The 19,638-nt window shown below is 41.6% G+C and overlaps 1 protein-coding gene across 1 annotated transcript in view; it reads left to right on the top strand.

The window, feature by feature from the left end:
* Nucleotides 1-19,638, top strand: part of LOC139477160 (amyloid-beta precursor-like protein) — a 53,768-nt gene that overhangs the window by 9,259 nt on the left and 24,871 nt on the right. Inside the window, exons 2-3 of the mRNA XM_071259711.1 lie at nt 1,056-1,214; nt 8,404-8,524. Coding sequence (XP_071115812.1) covers nt 1,056-1,214; nt 8,404-8,524 — 280 coding nt within the window. The remainder of the gene's footprint in view (nt 1-1,055; nt 1,215-8,403; nt 8,525-19,638) is intronic.

The following is a 19,638-nucleotide window of genomic DNA, read 5'->3' as shown; positions in this document are numbered from 1 at the left end:
GTGCAAAGAAATCAGCCAGCAGCAATAACTCATTATATTCATGTCATTAGTGACTTGCCATATTTACTGTAATAAGCTCCCTGGGCTCTAACAAATTTGGCAAAAAAATGAATAATAAATAATAAATCTATAAACAAGTTAAATGTGTTGTCATAGATCGAGCAGTAGAGAACAGAGTTTTAAACATCTGTGAAACTAAACTGTTTGGATAAGTTACTAGGCATTCACATTTCTATACTGCCATGTTTACTGTTCAAAGATCTGTAATAAACAAGAAAATATGGATTGATAAGTGAATTTTCGTGCTTTTAAGACTATGTACAGATTGGTCTGGAAGTTGAGGGGGGGAGTGCTTAACATGGTGAATACGGTACATACATGTAGACAATTTGTACGTTGAACATGTTGAAACTGAGGAACTCTGAACCATATTGTCTTTAGATTACAGCTGTGTGGAGAAGCTTTCTCATCTTACAGAGCCACCCCATATCACATGTGCAGAACCAAAACAGTTAGAGACCGAATATTTTTGGGATATTTTCATGAAATTCTGTTCTCAGTCTTCTCTGCGAAAAAATATTCCCAAAATATTCATGATCCCTTACTTTAAATATATTTGAAATAAATGAGGTGAGGTGAAATTGGGTTTAACATCGCATCCAAGATTATTGCACTTATACAGCGACATGCATGTATGTGTGTCTGTGTTTGTGTGGCTGCTTGTACTAGTCCAGACTGATGCCAATTTATAGTGCTATGTCACTGAGATACCATGCCGCAGTTTAACATGAATGCCCCACTCAGATACTGACTCCGAGCCGACCAGTCCTTGTTTTAGCCCCTTAATGCCGAGAACCAGACAGGGTAACAAACAAGTACCATCTTTTAACGTCTTTTGGTATGATGCGGCCTGGGATCGAACCCCGGACTTTCCGCTCTCATGGCAGACGCTCTACCACTAGACCACGGAGGCGGTCGTATTGAAATAAGTTGCAGACATTAAGTTCACATGTGCATGATTGAAATTATGCAATAATTAAAATGATTTCTTTCAGACCTTGACTGCAACCGTGAATGTTGACGAGAAGTATGAGCCAATGGTTGCATTCATGTGCAACAAGCCGGCCATGCACCGTGTCCTGAACGGCTGGGAGTACGACACCACTACCGACTGCCTAGAGAAGAAGCCTGATATCCTCAAGTACTGCCAACAGGTAAGTCTCTCATCAGACCTTATATTTGCATCAAATATGCACAATATGTCACCATTACCCAATTCATGTGGAGCTGTACACTTTGTGTAACACCACTAGGTCTGTATATTGGCAATTGTTTTTTTATTGCAATACCGTATTCAACGAAAAAGCGCCACGCTTTAATAAGCGCCCACGGCAATGTTTGCGAATATTCCCAATTAGCACCCCTTCCGATTGATCAATGTTCACAAGACTTATTTATTCGTATATGATACGCACTCGTGTGTTATATGCAACCTTAATTATGGGCAATTAAATTCTGGAAAAATATATCTGTCGTACATGAACACGAAATTTATCTTTCAACTCTGTTTTATTTCACCAAAATAATGTTTTAATAAGAGCCCCCTATTTCTAATTTTGAGAGCGCCCTGGGCGCTTACTACGTCGAATACGGTACTTTGTGATACAGATATATTTATTGCGATAAGTGTTGCAATATGTTTGGAGCTAGTTTGGTTGACAGTAACTGACAGTGGAGATCCAGGATAGAACAGGTCTTCAGCAACTCTGCATGCCGTAAGCGGCGACTTTGCTTGTCGTAAGAGGCGACTAACGGGATCGGGTAGTCAGACTCACTGACTTGGTTGATGCATGTCATAGTATCCCAATTGCGTGGATCGATGCTCATGATGTCAATCACTGGATTGTCTGGTCCAGCCTCGAAGAAACAAATCATGTGAGAAAAAAATCATTTGAAAATAAATTTCAGTGTAGATTTTAGGTTAAATGATGCAAATAATAACGAAGCGTGGTGTATATTTTTTACCCAGTATGGTGTAACAAAGAAAACAATTGCAATATGTATTGTTGAGAAGCGTGTTGTGACAACAGTGTATCTTTTTCTACTTGCCTACATGATGCATGTCTTGAGAGATCTTGATTTACTGATCAAGTGTAGTCATCACACATGCATGGACTCTACTGCAGTGAATAATGCACAGAAAAGGCTCTACGTATTGTTAAGTGGACATCGCTGTTGTGAGATTATGCAACGCTATGTTACACACTTGGGACAGCACACGAACAGATACGAATTAGATGTCACCTGAAACAGCATTTCAAGCCAAATTAATTACAATAATGTTTACCATTGTTGAAAAGTGCCCAATAGACTGGCCCCAGGTGAGTAAAAGTAGATTGAATACCAAGAGAGGACTGTCAATACCCAATGTGAATGATAACGTGGTTCAAACAGTTATCAGGAGACCTGTCTCTAAACAGAAATATCAAAATATGCAAGCAAGTTTTGTTACATTTGCATGTCTAGACAGCTTAGAAACAAACAGTTCTAGTCCACTTGTCCTTATAATGATACCTTAACTATTGGGCAGTTTGGCAAGGACTAAAGGACGAGAGCCCCTCTGTCCCCTTAATCCCCTCCATGTCTCCTGAATCCCCTCCATGCCCCCTGAATCTCCTCCATGTCCCCTGAATCCCCTCCATGTCCCCTGAATCCCCTCCATGTCCCCTGAATCTCCTCCATGTCCCCTGAATCCCCTCCATGTCCCCCGAATCTCCTCCATGTCCCCCGAATCCCTCCATGTCCCCTGAATCCCCTCCATGTCCCCTGAATCCCACCATGTCCCCTGAATCCCACCATGTCCCCTGAATCCCCTCCATGTCCCCCGCATCCCCTCCATGTCCCCCGCATCCCCTCCATGTCCCCTGAATCCCCTCCATGTCCCCTGAATCCCCTCCATGTCCCCTGAATCTCCTCCATGTCCCCTGAATCCCCTCCATGTCCCCTGAATCCTTCCATGTCCCCTGAATCCCCTCCATGTCCCCTGAATCTCCTCCATGTCCCCTGAATCCTTCCATGTCCCCTGAATCTCCTCCATGTCCCCTGAATCCCTCCATGTCCCCTGAATCCCTCCATGTCCCCTGAATCCCCTCCATGTCCCCTGAATCTCCTCCATGTCCCCTGAATCCTTCATGTCCCCTGAATCCTTCCATGTCCCCTGAATCTCCTCCATGTCTCCTGAATCCCTCCATGTCCCCTGAATCCCTCCATGTCTCCTGAATCCCTCCATGTCCCCTGAATCCCTCCATGTCTCCTGAATCCCTCCATGTCCCCTGAATCCCCTCCATGTCCCCTGAATCCCCTCCATGTCCCCTGAATCTCCTCCATGTCTCCTGAATCCCCTCCATGTCCCCTGAATCCCTCCATGTCTCCTGAATCCCTCCATGTCCCCTGAATCCCTCCATGTCTCCTGAATCCCTCCATGTCCCCTGCATCCCTCCATGTCTCCTGAATCCCTCCATGTCCCCTGAATCCCCTCCATGTCCCCTGAATCCCTTCCATGTCCCCTGAATCCCCTCCATGTCCCCTGAATCCCTTCCATGTCCCCTGAATCCCCTCCATGTCCCCTGAATCCCTCCATGTCCCCTGAATCCCCTCCATGTCCCCTGAATCCCCTCCATGTCCCCTGAATCCCCTCCATGTCCCCTGAATCCTCTCCATGTCCCCTGAATCCCCTCCATGTGTCATGAATGCCTCTGTTTCCTTGGCCTTGGCCCTCCTGCTGGATAGACATTCCAACAACTTCAATGGTTGCTATGGCGATCAAATCAATTACATGAATATTGGGGATAGTTCTTTCACCCAGTCGATAAGATGGCTGGGAAATTGATTGAGTTTGTAACTGGTGTTAGGAGATCTGGCTAAGATCCAATGATTGAGGCACAAAGCCTGATGTAAGCAGACCAGCGGTGAATGACAATGTATGCAAATCTCCACCACCCTTGAGCTCTCCCAACACACATGAAACAGGCTGCAAGTCTTAAAGGAACACGTCCTCATTTTTGAAACTATCTCGGAAGGAATAATATCCCTCTCTGTGATCTGTAAATGAAATTGTGACATACAAGACCAAGATGAATGGTGTTTGTGGACGAAAAAGTTCTTTGAATATTTTGGTAAAAAAGAACAACTTTAAGCATTGAATAAAATTAGGACAAAAGCTCTTTGAAAGCGCTAAGGAATAAGATAGAAAAAGTTTTGTTTTTGTAAATGTGTTTTTCCTAAATGAAACAAGGTTTAATTTATAGAACATAATGACTTTTAACTCATGATGCAAGTGTCTAGTGATGTGTAGCGTGTCTGAGTGGGGGATCCATGTTACTCTTGTTGTAGGGTATCTCAGTGGGCTTGTGTTATAAGACCAGCATAAGTCTGGAACATAGGCAACCACACACGTGTATGCACGTTGCAAAGTGAGTGAAATATGTTTTGTTTGTTGTTTGTTGTTGTGAGGGGCGGTCAGGTAGCCTAGTGGTTAAAGTGTTTACTCGGCATGCCGAAGACCCGGGTTCGATTCCCGACATGGGTACAATGTGTGAAGCCCATTTCTGGTGTGCCCCGCCGTGATATTGCTGGAATATTGCTAAAAGTGGCGTAAAACCATACTCACTTACTCATTGTTGTTGTGATATTCAGCAATATTTCAGTTATATGACAACGGTCTGTAAGTAATCAAGTCTGGACCAGACAATCCAGTTGGCATCATGAGCATCGATCCACACAATTGGAATATGATGACATGCATCAACCAAGTTACCGAGCCTGACCACCCGATCCATTTACAGACCTCTCAACCCCTCATCATGACAATTGGGGGTAATTTGACTTAAAAATGGGAGAGATTTGACTTTGAAATGGGGGGGATTTGCCTCCAAAGGGCAGATTTTAACAATAAGGACAATATTTGAACAAAGTAGAAGAAGAAAAAAACAAACTTTAATGATTGCTCAGATAAAGGATCATACTTTAGATGCATCTATTAACTAAGTCAGTGTTATGCAAATGTATTTTAACAAATAAAAACAAATTTCTTTTGGTCTGCTCTGCTCAGTTAAAGTTTTCAAGTGTGCTGTGAACTGTACAGCTTTGTTGCACATTTAGCTTTGGTGTCTCAACTGAGGTGAAGTCCATACAAATCGCTTTGCGACTCAGCAGGACACAAACAGTTGAATTTTCCAGCTCCAATCTCTCTTCTGACCTGATCTTCCTCACAGTTGAAAATGACCCGTGAAGATTCCGGGATCGAATAGGTCTTCAGCAACTCGTGCTTGCCGTAAAAGATGACTAAAGGGATCAGGTGGTCAGACTCGCTGACTTGGTTGATATATGTCTTTGATTAAAATTGCGTTGATCGATGCTCATGATGTCAATCACTGGATTGTCTAATCCAGACTTGATTATTTACAGACCACGGGTCATATGGCTGGAATATTGCTGAGTGCTGTGTTAATCAACAAACAAACAATATAATAGTAATATTCCTTATCGCCGGAATGGCTTGTTTTACACTTTAAAAGTATAAGCACACATGTAGCTATCTTCATTAATTAATCTTCGTGATATTTCCTGATTCTGCGGGGTCTATACACTTTCTGATTATCAATTTATTTTCGTAAACAGAATGTAGACTTGCTCATCACCAAGTTACCTTAAACATAATGATATGGGTTCTGACTCCAATGCAGCCTTACAGCAAGGCTAGGTTATTGATCCTGAGTGAGGAATCCCCCTTCTTTATGTCCATGTGGTGGCTAACTTGTCGATAACTTTCCCATTAGTGCGATTAAATTCAGTTGATCATAACATAATAAATGGTGGGTGATGGCCTCAAAATCAAACTGGAGTGGTGGTTGTGTATGCTTGGCTGGGTTCAGTGTGTTGACTTTCGTCTGATTAAGATAGACTAGTGCTGTATTTTATGAGATGTAGTTGTTACTTTCCAGATGCTTGAATAATCAAAGCCATGTTTGAACTGTGCCAGTATTAGAAAACTAGTTAGAACGATTCTATAATGTAGTTTAAGTTTCCCTTGTGTCTATACAAAATGTTTTGTTCTGGAGGATGATCAATTTTGTTTTTTGGAAAACTTATCTTGAACCCCCTTTGGTGGGCATTGGAAAGTTTTGGCATAAATATTTACAATCGTTTGCTAAGCATATCTTTGAAGTTGACACTTTTTATGGTTAACAAACTTGCATATTTTGATAGCCTAACAAAGGTTTGTTTGTTTGTTTGTTGTTTAACGCCCCACTCAGCAATATTTTAGCTGTATGATGGCAGTCTGTAAATAATCTAGTCTGGACTAGACAATCCAGTGATTGACATCATGAGCATCGATCTAGACAAATGGGATATGATGGCATGCATCAACCAAGTCAGTGAGCCTGACCACCCGATCCCGTTAGTTGCTTCTTACGACAGGCATAGTCGCCTTTTAGGCAAGCATGTGTTGCTGAAGACCTATTCTACCCCGGATCTTCACGGGTCTTGACAAAGGTATAACTGTCTGTATAGAAACATCCATGTTGGCCAGCCTGCTTGAAAGTACAGCTGGATTTGAGTTTTAGAACACTGGTATTGTTTAAGTTAGTGTGTCCCACTCCAATAGGTCATTTCTTGTCTCATTACACCTGTTCCTAATGAACCATCTCAATGACATTGTTGCTGGTATCCTCTCTGTCGCACCTTTTGGTTGCTTTGCAGAGCCCTGATTACGTCGATTAGGCTAATATTACCTGCTTCCCATTCCAAAAAGCCAATCAATGTTGAGAAAATACTGAGAGGTTTATCTAGACCTGCTCAGAAGCCGATATTCGTCACTAAATCTGCAGCAAATGTCAGGAAAAATTCCCAAATTCGAATGACGAATTTTTCACTTCATGTTCATATAGCCCTGACTGATGGTATATGTAGAGGAGACTATGTCACTGATAACAGGACCCGTAAAGAGGATGAGGCTTCTATGCTTATTTATACATCATTGCTATGTTGAAATACCTCAGAATTTAGGAAAATAACAACTTTTAAGTCATTCCAATTTTTTCCCAGAATGCCCTCAAAGGACACCTTGTTTAAAATCCTTGATAAATTCCCTGATACTTCCAAATTTGGCTTATGATAGTGTTGGCGCTAAGATTGCTGTATGGCATTAGGACCAGGGGGCCTTTCCACAAAGTGGTCGTAACACCACGACTATCGTAACCCTATGTTGAAATATAGGAGTTAATAGGAGTATAGGCGATCATCTTAGCGTTAAGATTGCTTTGTGGAACGGGGCCCAGTTCTATCAGCTGCTTGTCTCAGCAGACCACTGCCAATTAAAGGAAGGCATCAAGCTATACCCAAAGACTAGATGACCTAAAGTAACATGTGACCAGTCACACTAGAATCTTCTGCACATGACATGTTATAACTGTATGTGTTGAAAAGTCAAGTGTTGCTAAATGTAGGGCAATAATAAACCGTAATTGCAGTATTAAGCGCCCTGCTCCAATAAGGACTTCTGACCAACTTCTAGATCAATCTATAGGTAATCTTTATGAGCGTCCACTACTAAGACCGAAAAGTTTCGTGAAAGTCTTGTATTTTTGTGTGGATGTTACAGATTTGTTTTAGCAGAAAACAGGAGTGTAGAATGGGTATATATTTGCCTAGTAACTTGCCAAAAAGGTTTTATTTTCACCAATGTTTGAACTAAGTTTGTTCAGTGCTGCTCTTACTCTGAAAATAAATGGTACATGGTCTTAATAACCACCTCGCTTTTACAATTTTCTATGTGCCCTTTAGGGCTGTTATGATTCACTTGCGTATTCAGTGAATCGAACCGTATCCATTCATGAATTGAATTTGTTATTCGTGGTCACTAGAATCGAATATTTATGAATATGCAGTGATGTGCATTTACATACCCTGACCTTTAAAATATCCATAAGAACATATTATATGCATAGATTTCTTCAAAGACAACACTCGTTTATGTTTATTTTGACAGTATTGTAGTCAATGGTCATTATTGCATTTGAGCAGATACTACTAACTGGATAAGTGCAGTATATAAATATACATTTATATACTGCACTTATCCAGGTACTTATAAATCAATTATTAACAAACCATGTCAGACAATTTATATTGTTATTGCTGACTTGTTATTGTATTTGTGTGAATAAGTGTTTGTATTCGTTACCCTATATTCATGATACGAATCGTATTCGTTTCATAGTGTCTGTGTTGCAGCCTTAGTGCCCTTGGTGCTTATTACGGCATATATGGTAAGCATCATGTCAGGATTGACCAGTGCATGGAAGGAGTCCTCGATGGCTGATGTGTCGTGTTCTGTTTCAGTTGTACCCAGACCACCAGATCACCAACATCGTGGAGGCATCATACGAGGCCAACATCCCTGAATGGCCATCCAAGACTGGCAAGAGACACACCCACCGGGTCAGGCCCTACAGGTGTATCAGTGAGTACCTCATTCCTTATTCGGCCCTGCGGGTGTGGAATAGGTCTGCCCAATGCTTATCTTGGAGCTGACCCCCTGAGGATCCTGGGTTGGAAGCAACGTGCTGGACATAAGAGGCGACTTAATGACTTGGATCATTGCTCATAAAATCAGTCGCAAAACACTTAGGTACTCCAGAATTGGTGATATATGGGCCTTTGTCATAAAGCTGGAATATTGCTGAGTAAGGTTCGGAAGAGGCAACGAAATGGATAGGGTGGTTACCTCCCGATACGATACCAGTCACAATATATTGCTCAGTTCATACTTGAGTTGCATCCCTTGGGCATGTTAGAAACCTGTGATCAGTGCCATAGCCAGCCGGGGGGGCAGGGAGGGCAATTGCCCCCCCCTAGATGTTTTATAGAAAACAGTTTTATTTGAATCAAGTTGGGGACAAGTCATACTAGTAAAAATATTTGCCCCCCCACCCCTGTCAAAAAAAAGTTAACTACGGCCTTGGTGATTGCGCGTTTGATTCCCAGTTCGCCCCGATTGTTTATGTACCTATGCTCGTGCTCATGGGTTTCACTAAAGTGGTAAATGTTAGCATCACTTCAGGCTTTCCTCCCACTTTAAGTTGACACGCTGTGATATAACTGGAATACTGTTCAAGGACATTAAACCCAACTCACTCATACATGAAACTCCCCATGTTCCATCCCACCCTTCAAATTATTAGGGAGGATTCCAGAACACTACGATGCTTGTCTTTAGGTTTTACACAACCAGATCTTTTCTTCTATAGTAACGTTTTTTGTTTTTTTAAATTAACTAAGCATTCAACAGCTATTACCTGCACGTGTACACACAGTTTGGCCTCAGAGCAGCAATAAAAACCAGACTCCTTTTCTGAGTACAGGGAGCTAAACACACCACCCCCAGTTCAGCACCAAATTTCCCCTACTTGGAAATATCTGTCGTCACATTCAGCATAAGTCGTCATGTCGAAAAAGCCAGTACTAAATATAGAAAAACATGGTCGGTTTTAATAACTGGATGGATGTACATTTAAAAGACATCAAAATCTTACACAATATCCTCCAATCACAGCCTGCAGATGTCTCTCGATCTGCACTGAAGGCTCCCTACGAAAACCGCACTGTCCCAACTGGTCCTGATTTGGTGTAGTAGAACCTGTAGAGGAAAGTCATTGGAAATGGTGACATGGCTGACTGCAGGACTTGTCTCGTCCAGACTTGAATTGTACAGGCTGCTGTGACATAGCTTGATGCCGTAGCACCGCAACAATTAGGCCAGTGTGGTTAGGACAAGGCTTAACACTCAACACCCACATCAGGATACAATCAGAGATTTATCAAGAATTGCTCTGAGGCTTATATTCATTCCCGTGTCTGAAGACAGTTCTCAAATTTGAATTCAATTTTTGTTGTCATGGTAATAATGTGTGACTGGTATTTCACTGATAACCGGACCAATACACAAGAAAAAGCTTTAATGTTAAGCTTTACATTTTTGCATTGAATATTAAATATCCCTGAATTGAAGATTCAAGATTGCATTTTCCCCCAATATGTCTGCGTTTAGTTTGGATTCCTAAATAAGTGCATGTACAATACAAGTTGTAGCAGGATATCTTGGGGTACATGGGGTTTTATAAAAGCTAACATGTGACGCATAAAACCCTATGTACCCCGAGTGATCCTGCTACAACAAATTTATCTTACCGACATGTTTTGATATGACATTGTAAGGCAATTCAAAAAAATTCTCATTTCATAGAAAACAGCTGCTCGATTGAGCTGAGGTTAGCTTGTGCTATGTCATGTGACATCCATTGGTCGGAAAAAAGCGTGCGGCTTTTTGCTATGAAGCGGGGTTATAAGAGATTTATTCTGTCTCTCAGAAATGCATGTGCAGCCTGTAGAACTCATGGTGGAGAACAAGAGATTTATTACCCTGCTGAGAAATTTATTACCCACCAAGGTAGGTTACGCTGTACTTAAACAAGATCACGTGGATCAATCAGATCTCATCATTTTAACATGGAGGTATGATGATAGTTGTAGGTCTGTCTGAAGGGGTATGTGGTGTGATGTACCTTGTGTGCAACTGTGTTCCGCGAGCCAGTAGGATCACGTGTTGATGGCATGGATCATAGTGATGGATCATGGTGATGGATCATGGTGATGGATCATAGTGATGGATCATGGTGATGGATCATAGTGATGGATCATGGTGATGGATCATGGTGATGGATGTGATGGATCATGGTGATGGATCATGGTGATGGATCATAGTGATGGATCATGGTGATGGTGGATCATAGTGATGGATCATAGTGATGGATCATGGTGATGGATCATAGTGATGGATCATGTTTGGACAGTGAGATGGCTCATGGCTGATGGTCCCCGGTCATTCATAACTCATGAGCAGATTGTGAAGGTGAAGGTGACATACTCTGCCTTGCTCTGTGTGGAGGTGAGTGGCCGTGTGCGATTACACTATTGAGCGGAACCCTTCACCAGTGCTGGCTAATGCTTGATCAATGTGTTCAGGCTGTTAGTGTCTTCACCACCTGATCTCCGGGCATCTCTGTGCCAGGGCCTGCTTTAATATAACACAGGGTTTTATCTAGGTATCCTCAAGTCTGAAGATGCCCTATCCCCACAGAATATCTGCCCACAAGTCCGGACTCCTACCTCTCACAGCAGTGGACTCGATCATAGCATCATCCCTGGCCATTACGAGTTACAATCAGATTCCAAAATGGAGGTGCCCAGTCCAGACGATCTGTTCGATAATCAAAATGTAGATTGTAATATCAGGTCTTACCTCGTGAAGTGCATCAAATCATTTGAGCGCCATGATTAAAAACATGAAAAGACTTGGAAAATGTCTGCAGACGCTGACACATGCTTTGCAAATCCTGCCATCAACCGAAATCTGCACGTTGAAATCCATGTTGTTAATGAACCGTATATCTAGTTTGTGAAGAATTTTTAATTGGACTGTGCATAGACTCTTTAGTCCAGCCAAAATGTAACTCCATAATTGCAGCCTAGTTCGTTCGACAAGGGTGGAAACTGGACTTTTATAGTCAGTTGACTCCCTTGCCTCGGGAAGATGTCCTTATCAATCTTGTGACACATTTGCCAACAAGCAACTAATTTCATCTAACCTGATTTTGGAAACCAATTTTCCAGAAAATAGAAATCACTTTCCAGAAATACTGTTTCATTTTTTACCCCTGGTTGCGTTGGAAAATGTCCCTGAAGTAGAAAATCCAAGTTAAAAGCAGTCAGGCAATTCCAGCTGAACAGTGGAATCAGATTAGTGTGTGCACACATGATAGTAAGTCTAACAATGAACAAACAGTTGGCTAGCCAAACCAATCTTTGTTACCAACTAATGCTAGATGTAGATTCTGATAGCAGCAGACCAGAACAATGGAGCATTGTTATTGGAACAATCTGGTGAAAACCTAGCCTTAAAGAACACAGTGTTGTGAGGGTATGGGTGGGGTGGGGTTGGGGGGGGGGGGGGAGAAGAGGAGTGGAATGTGTGTGTGGAGGGGGATTTCAGGAGCTGCTTTAGCAGAGTGTCTATTTGCAAAGTATGGTATAAAAGCCAGGAATTGATTTTTCCAGAATGGATTGTATCTGTTTGGCAGAGCCAGGTTGAGGAAGCTCTGTACATGTTGGGTGATTTGATGGTAGTGCATGTATCAGCTTCGGGGTACCTGCCATGTTCCAAGACAGGAAATACTATGTACCGTATTCACTATGATCGAACATTTACATGATTGTCCATGTTTTCTTGTCTGTTATACAGAGTTACTTATTGAAAACAGAAGCTTAGAAGGGATACATGTAACTTTTATCAAATTTTTTTATCTTTGACATTTGTACTGTTCGTTCACTACCGGTCGTTCTGACATTAAATTTAATTTGAGGTTTGACTAAGTGTCCCCCTTGTCGATTTTCTAAATGACAGGGGCTCTTGTTACAGTGAATATGGTAGATATAATCAAATACTGATTGCAGAGTAGGTTTGGAGGACATCCATCATGCTACAAACTTGCTGATGCCAAGTTAAAATATTCCACCATTATTCGCCCCAGACATTTCATCTGATGACTCAGTTGTCTCATTGAACTACAAGAATCTATCTCGACATTCTCCGAGTCTGTCATATTCACTCAGAAATGTTGGTAAAAATTATCAAGAAGACTTAAAGCTGTCCCAATTTAGGCTTTCCTAAATTTTGATTGACCAGGTTTGATAATACCTCTGAATGTAGAACTATAAGATTTACAAGCGATTTCGGGCAAACAATCTTTTAAACAATTTGCTCAACGTGGCCACTTAGTTTAAAACCATTGATAAATCCCTAAACAAACTGATAAATTGATTTGTTGCCTAGCAACTGTCCCATACCTGTTAAGGCAATAAGAAGGAAATATTTGTGTTATTCTTTTGGGCCTAAGTTTAGCATGTCGTTTGTGGGGATTGTATGTGTAGCTGTGTGTCGAGATACTGTGACGGTGGATGAAAACAGGCCATCGTGTACATACAAATTCATGGCTATATTCATGTCTGTCTGCTTTAATTAATTCCTTTATGGCTGGTGGGCAGTAGACTAGCTGGAGAAAGGTTGCGGCTTGGAATACATCAATCAGGCTTTCACGCCACCTCTCACTGCTATGTTCAACCTGAATGGAGTTTAATTGAGTTTAACTGTAGGGATCCCATGTGAGCAAGAGTAACTGATTGGCTGGATGTGGTGTTCCCTGAGTCCTTCATTGCAGGGCAGGGCAGGGCAGGGCAGGGCAGGGCAGGGTGGCCCAGTTATCTAGGGCGGCCTCAATTCGCTGTTCAGAGAGGTGTTACTCACTACTTATTTAACACAGAACTACAGATAAGCTGCGTATTTGCGTAAAATACCCCCCAGATATATTCAAAACCCAATTACTTTTAATAAACTTGAGTACAGAAATGCATGCATTAAATGAAAAACTCAAATATGTAAGCTATAAGCACAGCACACGTAAATACCCAATGAAGCTTTTTCAGCATGCGAACAAAGGAGCTAAAAATTACCGAAACACAATTCCGAGTTAATTTACTTTCCGAGTCAAGCCTTTATATTTAGAACAGTTATATACATCTAAAACATTATTTCATTCTTTTTAAATCTTAAATTGTTCACTAAATTTGGGAAAAACCCAATAGTGATGAATAGATGAGTGAAGAAATATTGGTTACCCAATGAAAAATGTAATAACCAAATTAAAATAGAAACCCTAGAGTAAAATCTCAATTGCTCAAAAAGTTATCTGGAGCTCTGTACATTGCAGGTTCCCCGTAAAGATCTGTGTTAGAATAGGTCTTCAGCAACCCATGCTTGCCGTAAGAGGTGTGACTATGCTAGTTGTAAGAGGCGGGATCAGGTGGTTAGGTGGTCAGGCTCGCTGACTTGGTTGATTCTTGTCATCTTATCCAAATTGCATGGATCGATGCCCATGACATCAATCACTGGATTTTCTGGTCCAGATTTGATTATATACAGACCACCATCATATAGCTGGAATATTGCTGTTTAACAACAAACAAAACATTGCAGGGACAGTGTGACATTCTCTGTGTTGGGTTGCTTCCTGTCACAGGGATATATCTTGGATTTCAAACTAAGTGGGAAGGCAGATGGGGTACGAAAATTGTATAGTCGTTGTTTTCATTAATTCAGATATTACAACATGCACAACAGTAGTGTAATCATTTTTAGCCCTGGTATCACAGAAATACTTTTCACTCCAAAAAGCCATAGTGTTAGTTATAATTATATTTTGTTTGTTTGTTTGTTTGTTTAACGGTGCACTCTGTTACATGACTGTGGTCTGTAAATAGTCGAGTCTGTACCAGACAATCCAGTGATTGACATCATGCATCTACATGGTTAACATGAATAGGGAAAATCTTGATTACAATTTGGGAATTTTATTGACATTTGCTACAGACTTGGGGTGAATATCAGCCTCCGAGCCCGACCAGATATGTCCCTACTCAAGCAGGCTAGAAGTCCTAGTTCGCCTCCATTATGTTGCTTGGTTTGTCTGCACCATACCTTTACAGATGGTTTTGTCAATGTGGTAGTCAGTTAGAAGCGGTGTTAAACCCAACTCACTCACTCGCTCCGGCTTTCCTCCCATATCAATCTGATAGGCTGTGTGATATGACTGGAATACTGTTCCAAACAACAAAGCCCAACTTACTGATAACTGAAGTGTTTCTTTAATTTTTGATATCACAGCATCAGCGTAGTTGCGACCTTACAGAAATGATTAGCCAGTTCCCCTTCATCCCGAGCCCAGGTCTTTGTGCCCCATCTTCTGAACGATCATTGTTTAAAGCTGGCTGGTCCTTCCCAGGCCCTGAGAGCGTTGTAGCCTATTGTGTTTAACCAGCATGTCTCTCCAGGGTAGGTCTTGTTCACCTTCCATGTCTACCTGCCCAGCCAACACTGGGGCAGGGTTAGAAGTGAAACATGATCGTAGTTTGTGTAAACATGATAACCTTATGACATGAAAACAAATATTGAATGAAAAGTTGTTTGAAGTTTTTTTGTCCTGGAGAAGATTTCCATCAAGTCAGCAGTTTCACGTTTTGAACATGTTACTGTATTACAAAAGAGAAACCACATCAGTGAAATTCGTTAAGTCATGGTCTTTCGAACAATGCCTTTGTGACATTTTCAGGTTGTCTGTAGATGGAGAGAGGCTGTGGAACAATATATTATTGTCATTATTGAGGGACGACATGCAGAAATAAAAAAAAAGAATCAGAAAAACGTACTGTATAACATTTTCAAATCCCTACAGTGCAGTACACTGGCGTCTGGAATGAACCATTTTATACCCACATAGGCTGTCACTTGGCATACATTGCACGTACATGAGCTAAACTACTGGTTGCGTTCAGACGTGGATTTCATTCTTGCATTTTTCATTGTTTTTAATAGTTGGCAATTTTTCCAGTTTCACAAAACCATCCAGTCAGTGTGACAGGCATAAACACCTTGTTCTCCCACTGTTAATCACATTGTCAACATACTCCGACCTCTTGACGCTTGTTGGCATGTGTGTCTTGTTCGACACCCTACACACCTAGGTGACCCCTCAATAAGCTGCATCCATGTCAACACCAAGGCAATATGTAGGAGATAACCAACTCTAAACAAGGAAAAATAGAAAGACTATTTGTTTTATGCTGTCATATACTGAACAAAAAAAGTAAGGCATCATAAATAATAATTAAAGAACACAAGAATCAGGCTCGCTGACTTGGTTGATGCATGTCATCATATCCCAATTTTGTGGATTGATGCTCATGTTATCAATCACTGGATTGTCTGGTCCAGACTTGATTATTTACAGACCGCCGTCATAAAGCTGGAATATTGATGAGTGCGGCGCTAAACAACAAACAAACAAACAAAGAAACAACATGTAGCAGATAGTCAGATAATTGTGTGGTCAGAGGGAATTGGGAGAGTCACCAAAAGATATGACAGTCTGGGGAGGGTCATAAAAACAATTTGTGATAAAATATTTTTCGCTTTTGCATGCAGTCTTTTCAGGCATGGCCTTCAAAAAATTGTAAAAGGGGAGGGTCATTAAAAATATGATTAGCATTAGGGGAGGGTAATTATTTTCAATGTTAGTGCATCAAAAACCTCGGACCCATCCCCTCGTGTAATAAGTGTCCATCCCTAAACTGAGCTTTGTAACTGTCAAACCTGTTAATGGAGGTTAGATATTGGACCTAGGTAATGTATGTCGTATATACTTGTTAACTCGTCTCTGAAAAGGGACCAGTGTGTGTTGGTGTAGGATTTATCTAGGATTCTAAACTAAGTCCCCTTGGCAGACAGATTGGGGGGAAATCGTTGTTTTGTTCAATGTTCTTACTTTCCTAAATTCTGAGGTATTTTTACATTGGATTCAGTGCAGTAATGTAAAACTAAGCATGGAAACATCTTCCTCTTTGCTGGTCCTGTTATCAGTGACATACAGTCTCCTCTACAAACCCATACCATCAGTCATCACAGTTCACATGAACGGTGCACTCAGTTACATGACTGTGGTCTGTAAATAGTCGAGTCTGTACCAGACAATCCCGTGATTGACATCATGCATCTACATGGTTAACATGAATAGGGAAATCTTGATTACAAGTTGGGAATTTTATTGACATTTGCTACAGACTTGGCCTGAATATCAGCCTCTGAGCCCACCCAGATATGTCCCTACTCAAGCAGGCTAGAAGTCCTAGTTCGCCTCCATTATGTTGCTTGGTTTGTCTGCACCATACCTTTACAGATGGTTTTGTCAATGTGGTAGTCAGTTAAAAGCGGTGTTAAACCCAACTCACTCACTCGCTCCGGCTTTCCTCCCATATCAATCTGATAGGCTGTGTGATATGACTGGAATACTGTTCCAAACAACAAAGCCCAACTTACTGATAACTGAAGTGTTTCTTTAATTTTTGATATCACAGCATCAGCGTAGTTGCGACCTTACAGAAATGATTAGCCAGTTCGCTTCATCCCGAGCCCAGGCCTTTGTGCCCAATCTTCATGACTATATTCACATGTAATGGGAAGTTTCATGTTCCAATTTGGGAAGTTTGCTGCAGACATGGGGCCGAATGTCGGCCTCTGAACAGTCTACATAAACCTTGTTTCAAGTGTATCAGTTTTTCTGTTCAGGCAGATCTTCTTGTCCTTGCTATCTGATTCAGACTTATCCCAACTCGGGATAATCTCAAACTTTGAAATATCATAATGTTGTAAGATAATCATCAGAAACACAAGCAGCCCCGTCCTCAGTAAATGTCTTGTCTTGATAGGGTTGAAATATTTCCAGCCAGGGTGTACACACCACCATTCAGCCTATCAGTTGTGTAGAAATTCTGTCCTTATTGTCTGGTCGGTATGTGTACAGGTTAATGTGTGGAAGGTCGTCCCCGCTAAGCATAGGGGCTTTGTTGTTATGTCAACCTTGTAGGTACAATCCATACATCCATACAAAGCTGTGCTTTGTAAGTCATGTAGGGACCATCTCAAAATGCCTCATGGAAATTTTCTTGTCTATTTGCTTTTGTCATGAGCATTACTGAAAAAAATTATGTTGGAGATCAGAGGTCAAGTATTATATCTGGTAAAACTTCATGGATGAAAAAGAAAAGAAGAAAAAACTATGTTCATTATGTGTATTCCTGGACAGAATGCGCGCTGGCGTACCCCATGTTTCTCTTCCCCACATTCCTCTCGACATTCCTCTGAACATTCCTCTCGACATTCCTTTAAACATTCCTCTAAACATTCCTTTCGACATAAACTTGCCTGTTGATATTCCGGCTGAGAATATGTGCCCAGTACCCCATGTTTCTTTATGAATCACTATCCTCCGAACAATATGTCTCCCGTTCCGATTCTGGGACGAAGAGTCCCCATGCTTGTTGTAAAAGCTGAAAGTGAGGATTGGGTTGTTACAGAGTGTGGCCTGGTTGATTGCCTCTGTGCTCTGCTGGTAGAGCATTCGCTCGGAGAGCCGAAGGTCTGGGGTTTGATCCATACGTCAAACGTTAGAGATGGTACTTGTTGTAACCCTGCCTGGCGCTCGGCATTAAGGGGCTAAAACAAGTACTGGTCAGAGTCAGTGTCTGTGTGGGGTATTCGTGTTAAACTGCAGCATGGTATCTCAGTGGGCTAGCACCATAAACTCTGCATTAGTACAAGCAGCCACACACACATACAAGTGCATGCACATCGTTTTAAATGTAATAATCTCAGACGTGACATTAAACCCCATTTCACCTTGCCTCGCCTCACCTCACCTCACTTCACCTTGCCTGGCTGATTGTGTATCAGTGCTCTGGTGCTTTTAATGATGCTGATGCTGACTTGTATGGACTGCTATGACATAACTGTATATAGTTGATTGAAGACATTATTCACTCATGCATTCTGCCAGGTCGAGAGTTAAAATAGGATTCCATCAAATCTGACATGAAAATCAGACTCTTCAACTTGATTGATAACGCACTGATGGCATCAGATGTTGCTCGTAATATCAATCACTGGTTAGTGTGGTACATACACCAGAATATTGCTGAGTTTGAGTGTTAAATGTAGTCATGATGAAGACAATATGGAGATGAGTCAATGGAAACAGTTTGTTCTCCAAAAAGCTGAAATAATTCTTATTGACAAAATTCCCATACCCTGTATGTTCTACACCTATCTCATCAAGCCGAGACTGATGTAGGCAGACGAGCGTGTGTCACCCACCGGTGTAATTAATGGCTCAGTGTCTCTGTTACATGCAACCTTTGGCCAGCAAACATTCCTCAGTCGTGACACCGCATACTAATGGCACTATCCTTTAGTCAGGGGTACTAAGACAACTCTTTCCCTGGGCTGAGGCTGTTGTATACAGCAGTCATGTCAGTCTACACCTTCCACCTTTAGTTTAAGCAAGAGACCTGTGACGATTCCAGTTAGAATTGGTTAGTTGGTTTACTCAGCAATATTTCAGCTATATGACGGCGGTCTGTAAATAATCGAATCTGGACCAGACAATCCAGTGATTAATATCATGAGCATCGATCCACGCAATTGGGATCGATGACATGCATCAACCAAGTCAGCGAGCCTGACCACCCGATCCCGTTAGTCGCCTTTTACGGCAAGCATTGGTTGCTGAAGACCTATTCTACCCCGGATCTTCACGGGTCCGAATTGGTCTTCAGCAGCCTATGCTTGTCATAAAGAGGCGACGAATGGGATCAGGTGGTCAGGCTTGCTGACTTGGTTGATGTATGTCACTCGATCATCTGGTCCAGACCTGATTATTTACAGATTGGTGTCGTACGGCTGAATGTGGCATTAAACAAAAGAGATACCGATACTACACACACTGGTCGCTTTAATGTCACAGTGCAGTGATTTTATAAATATCAACAGCACTTATACAGTGTTCATTTGGCAGTCTTACGGAGATGCATAGTCATGATAGGCATCTGTGTTGCCTGAGGCTTTCATTAATC

Source organism: Haliotis cracherodii, unplaced genomic scaffold (assembly GCF_022045235.1).
Source record: "Haliotis cracherodii isolate W230 unplaced genomic scaffold, xgHalCrac1.p SCAF_31, whole genome shotgun sequence".
Lineage (NCBI taxonomy): Eukaryota > Metazoa > Mollusca > Gastropoda > Lepetellida > Haliotidae > Haliotis > Haliotis cracherodii.
The sequence above is the reverse complement of the archived record's forward strand: the minus strand, read 5'-3'. Positions and strand labels throughout refer to the sequence as shown.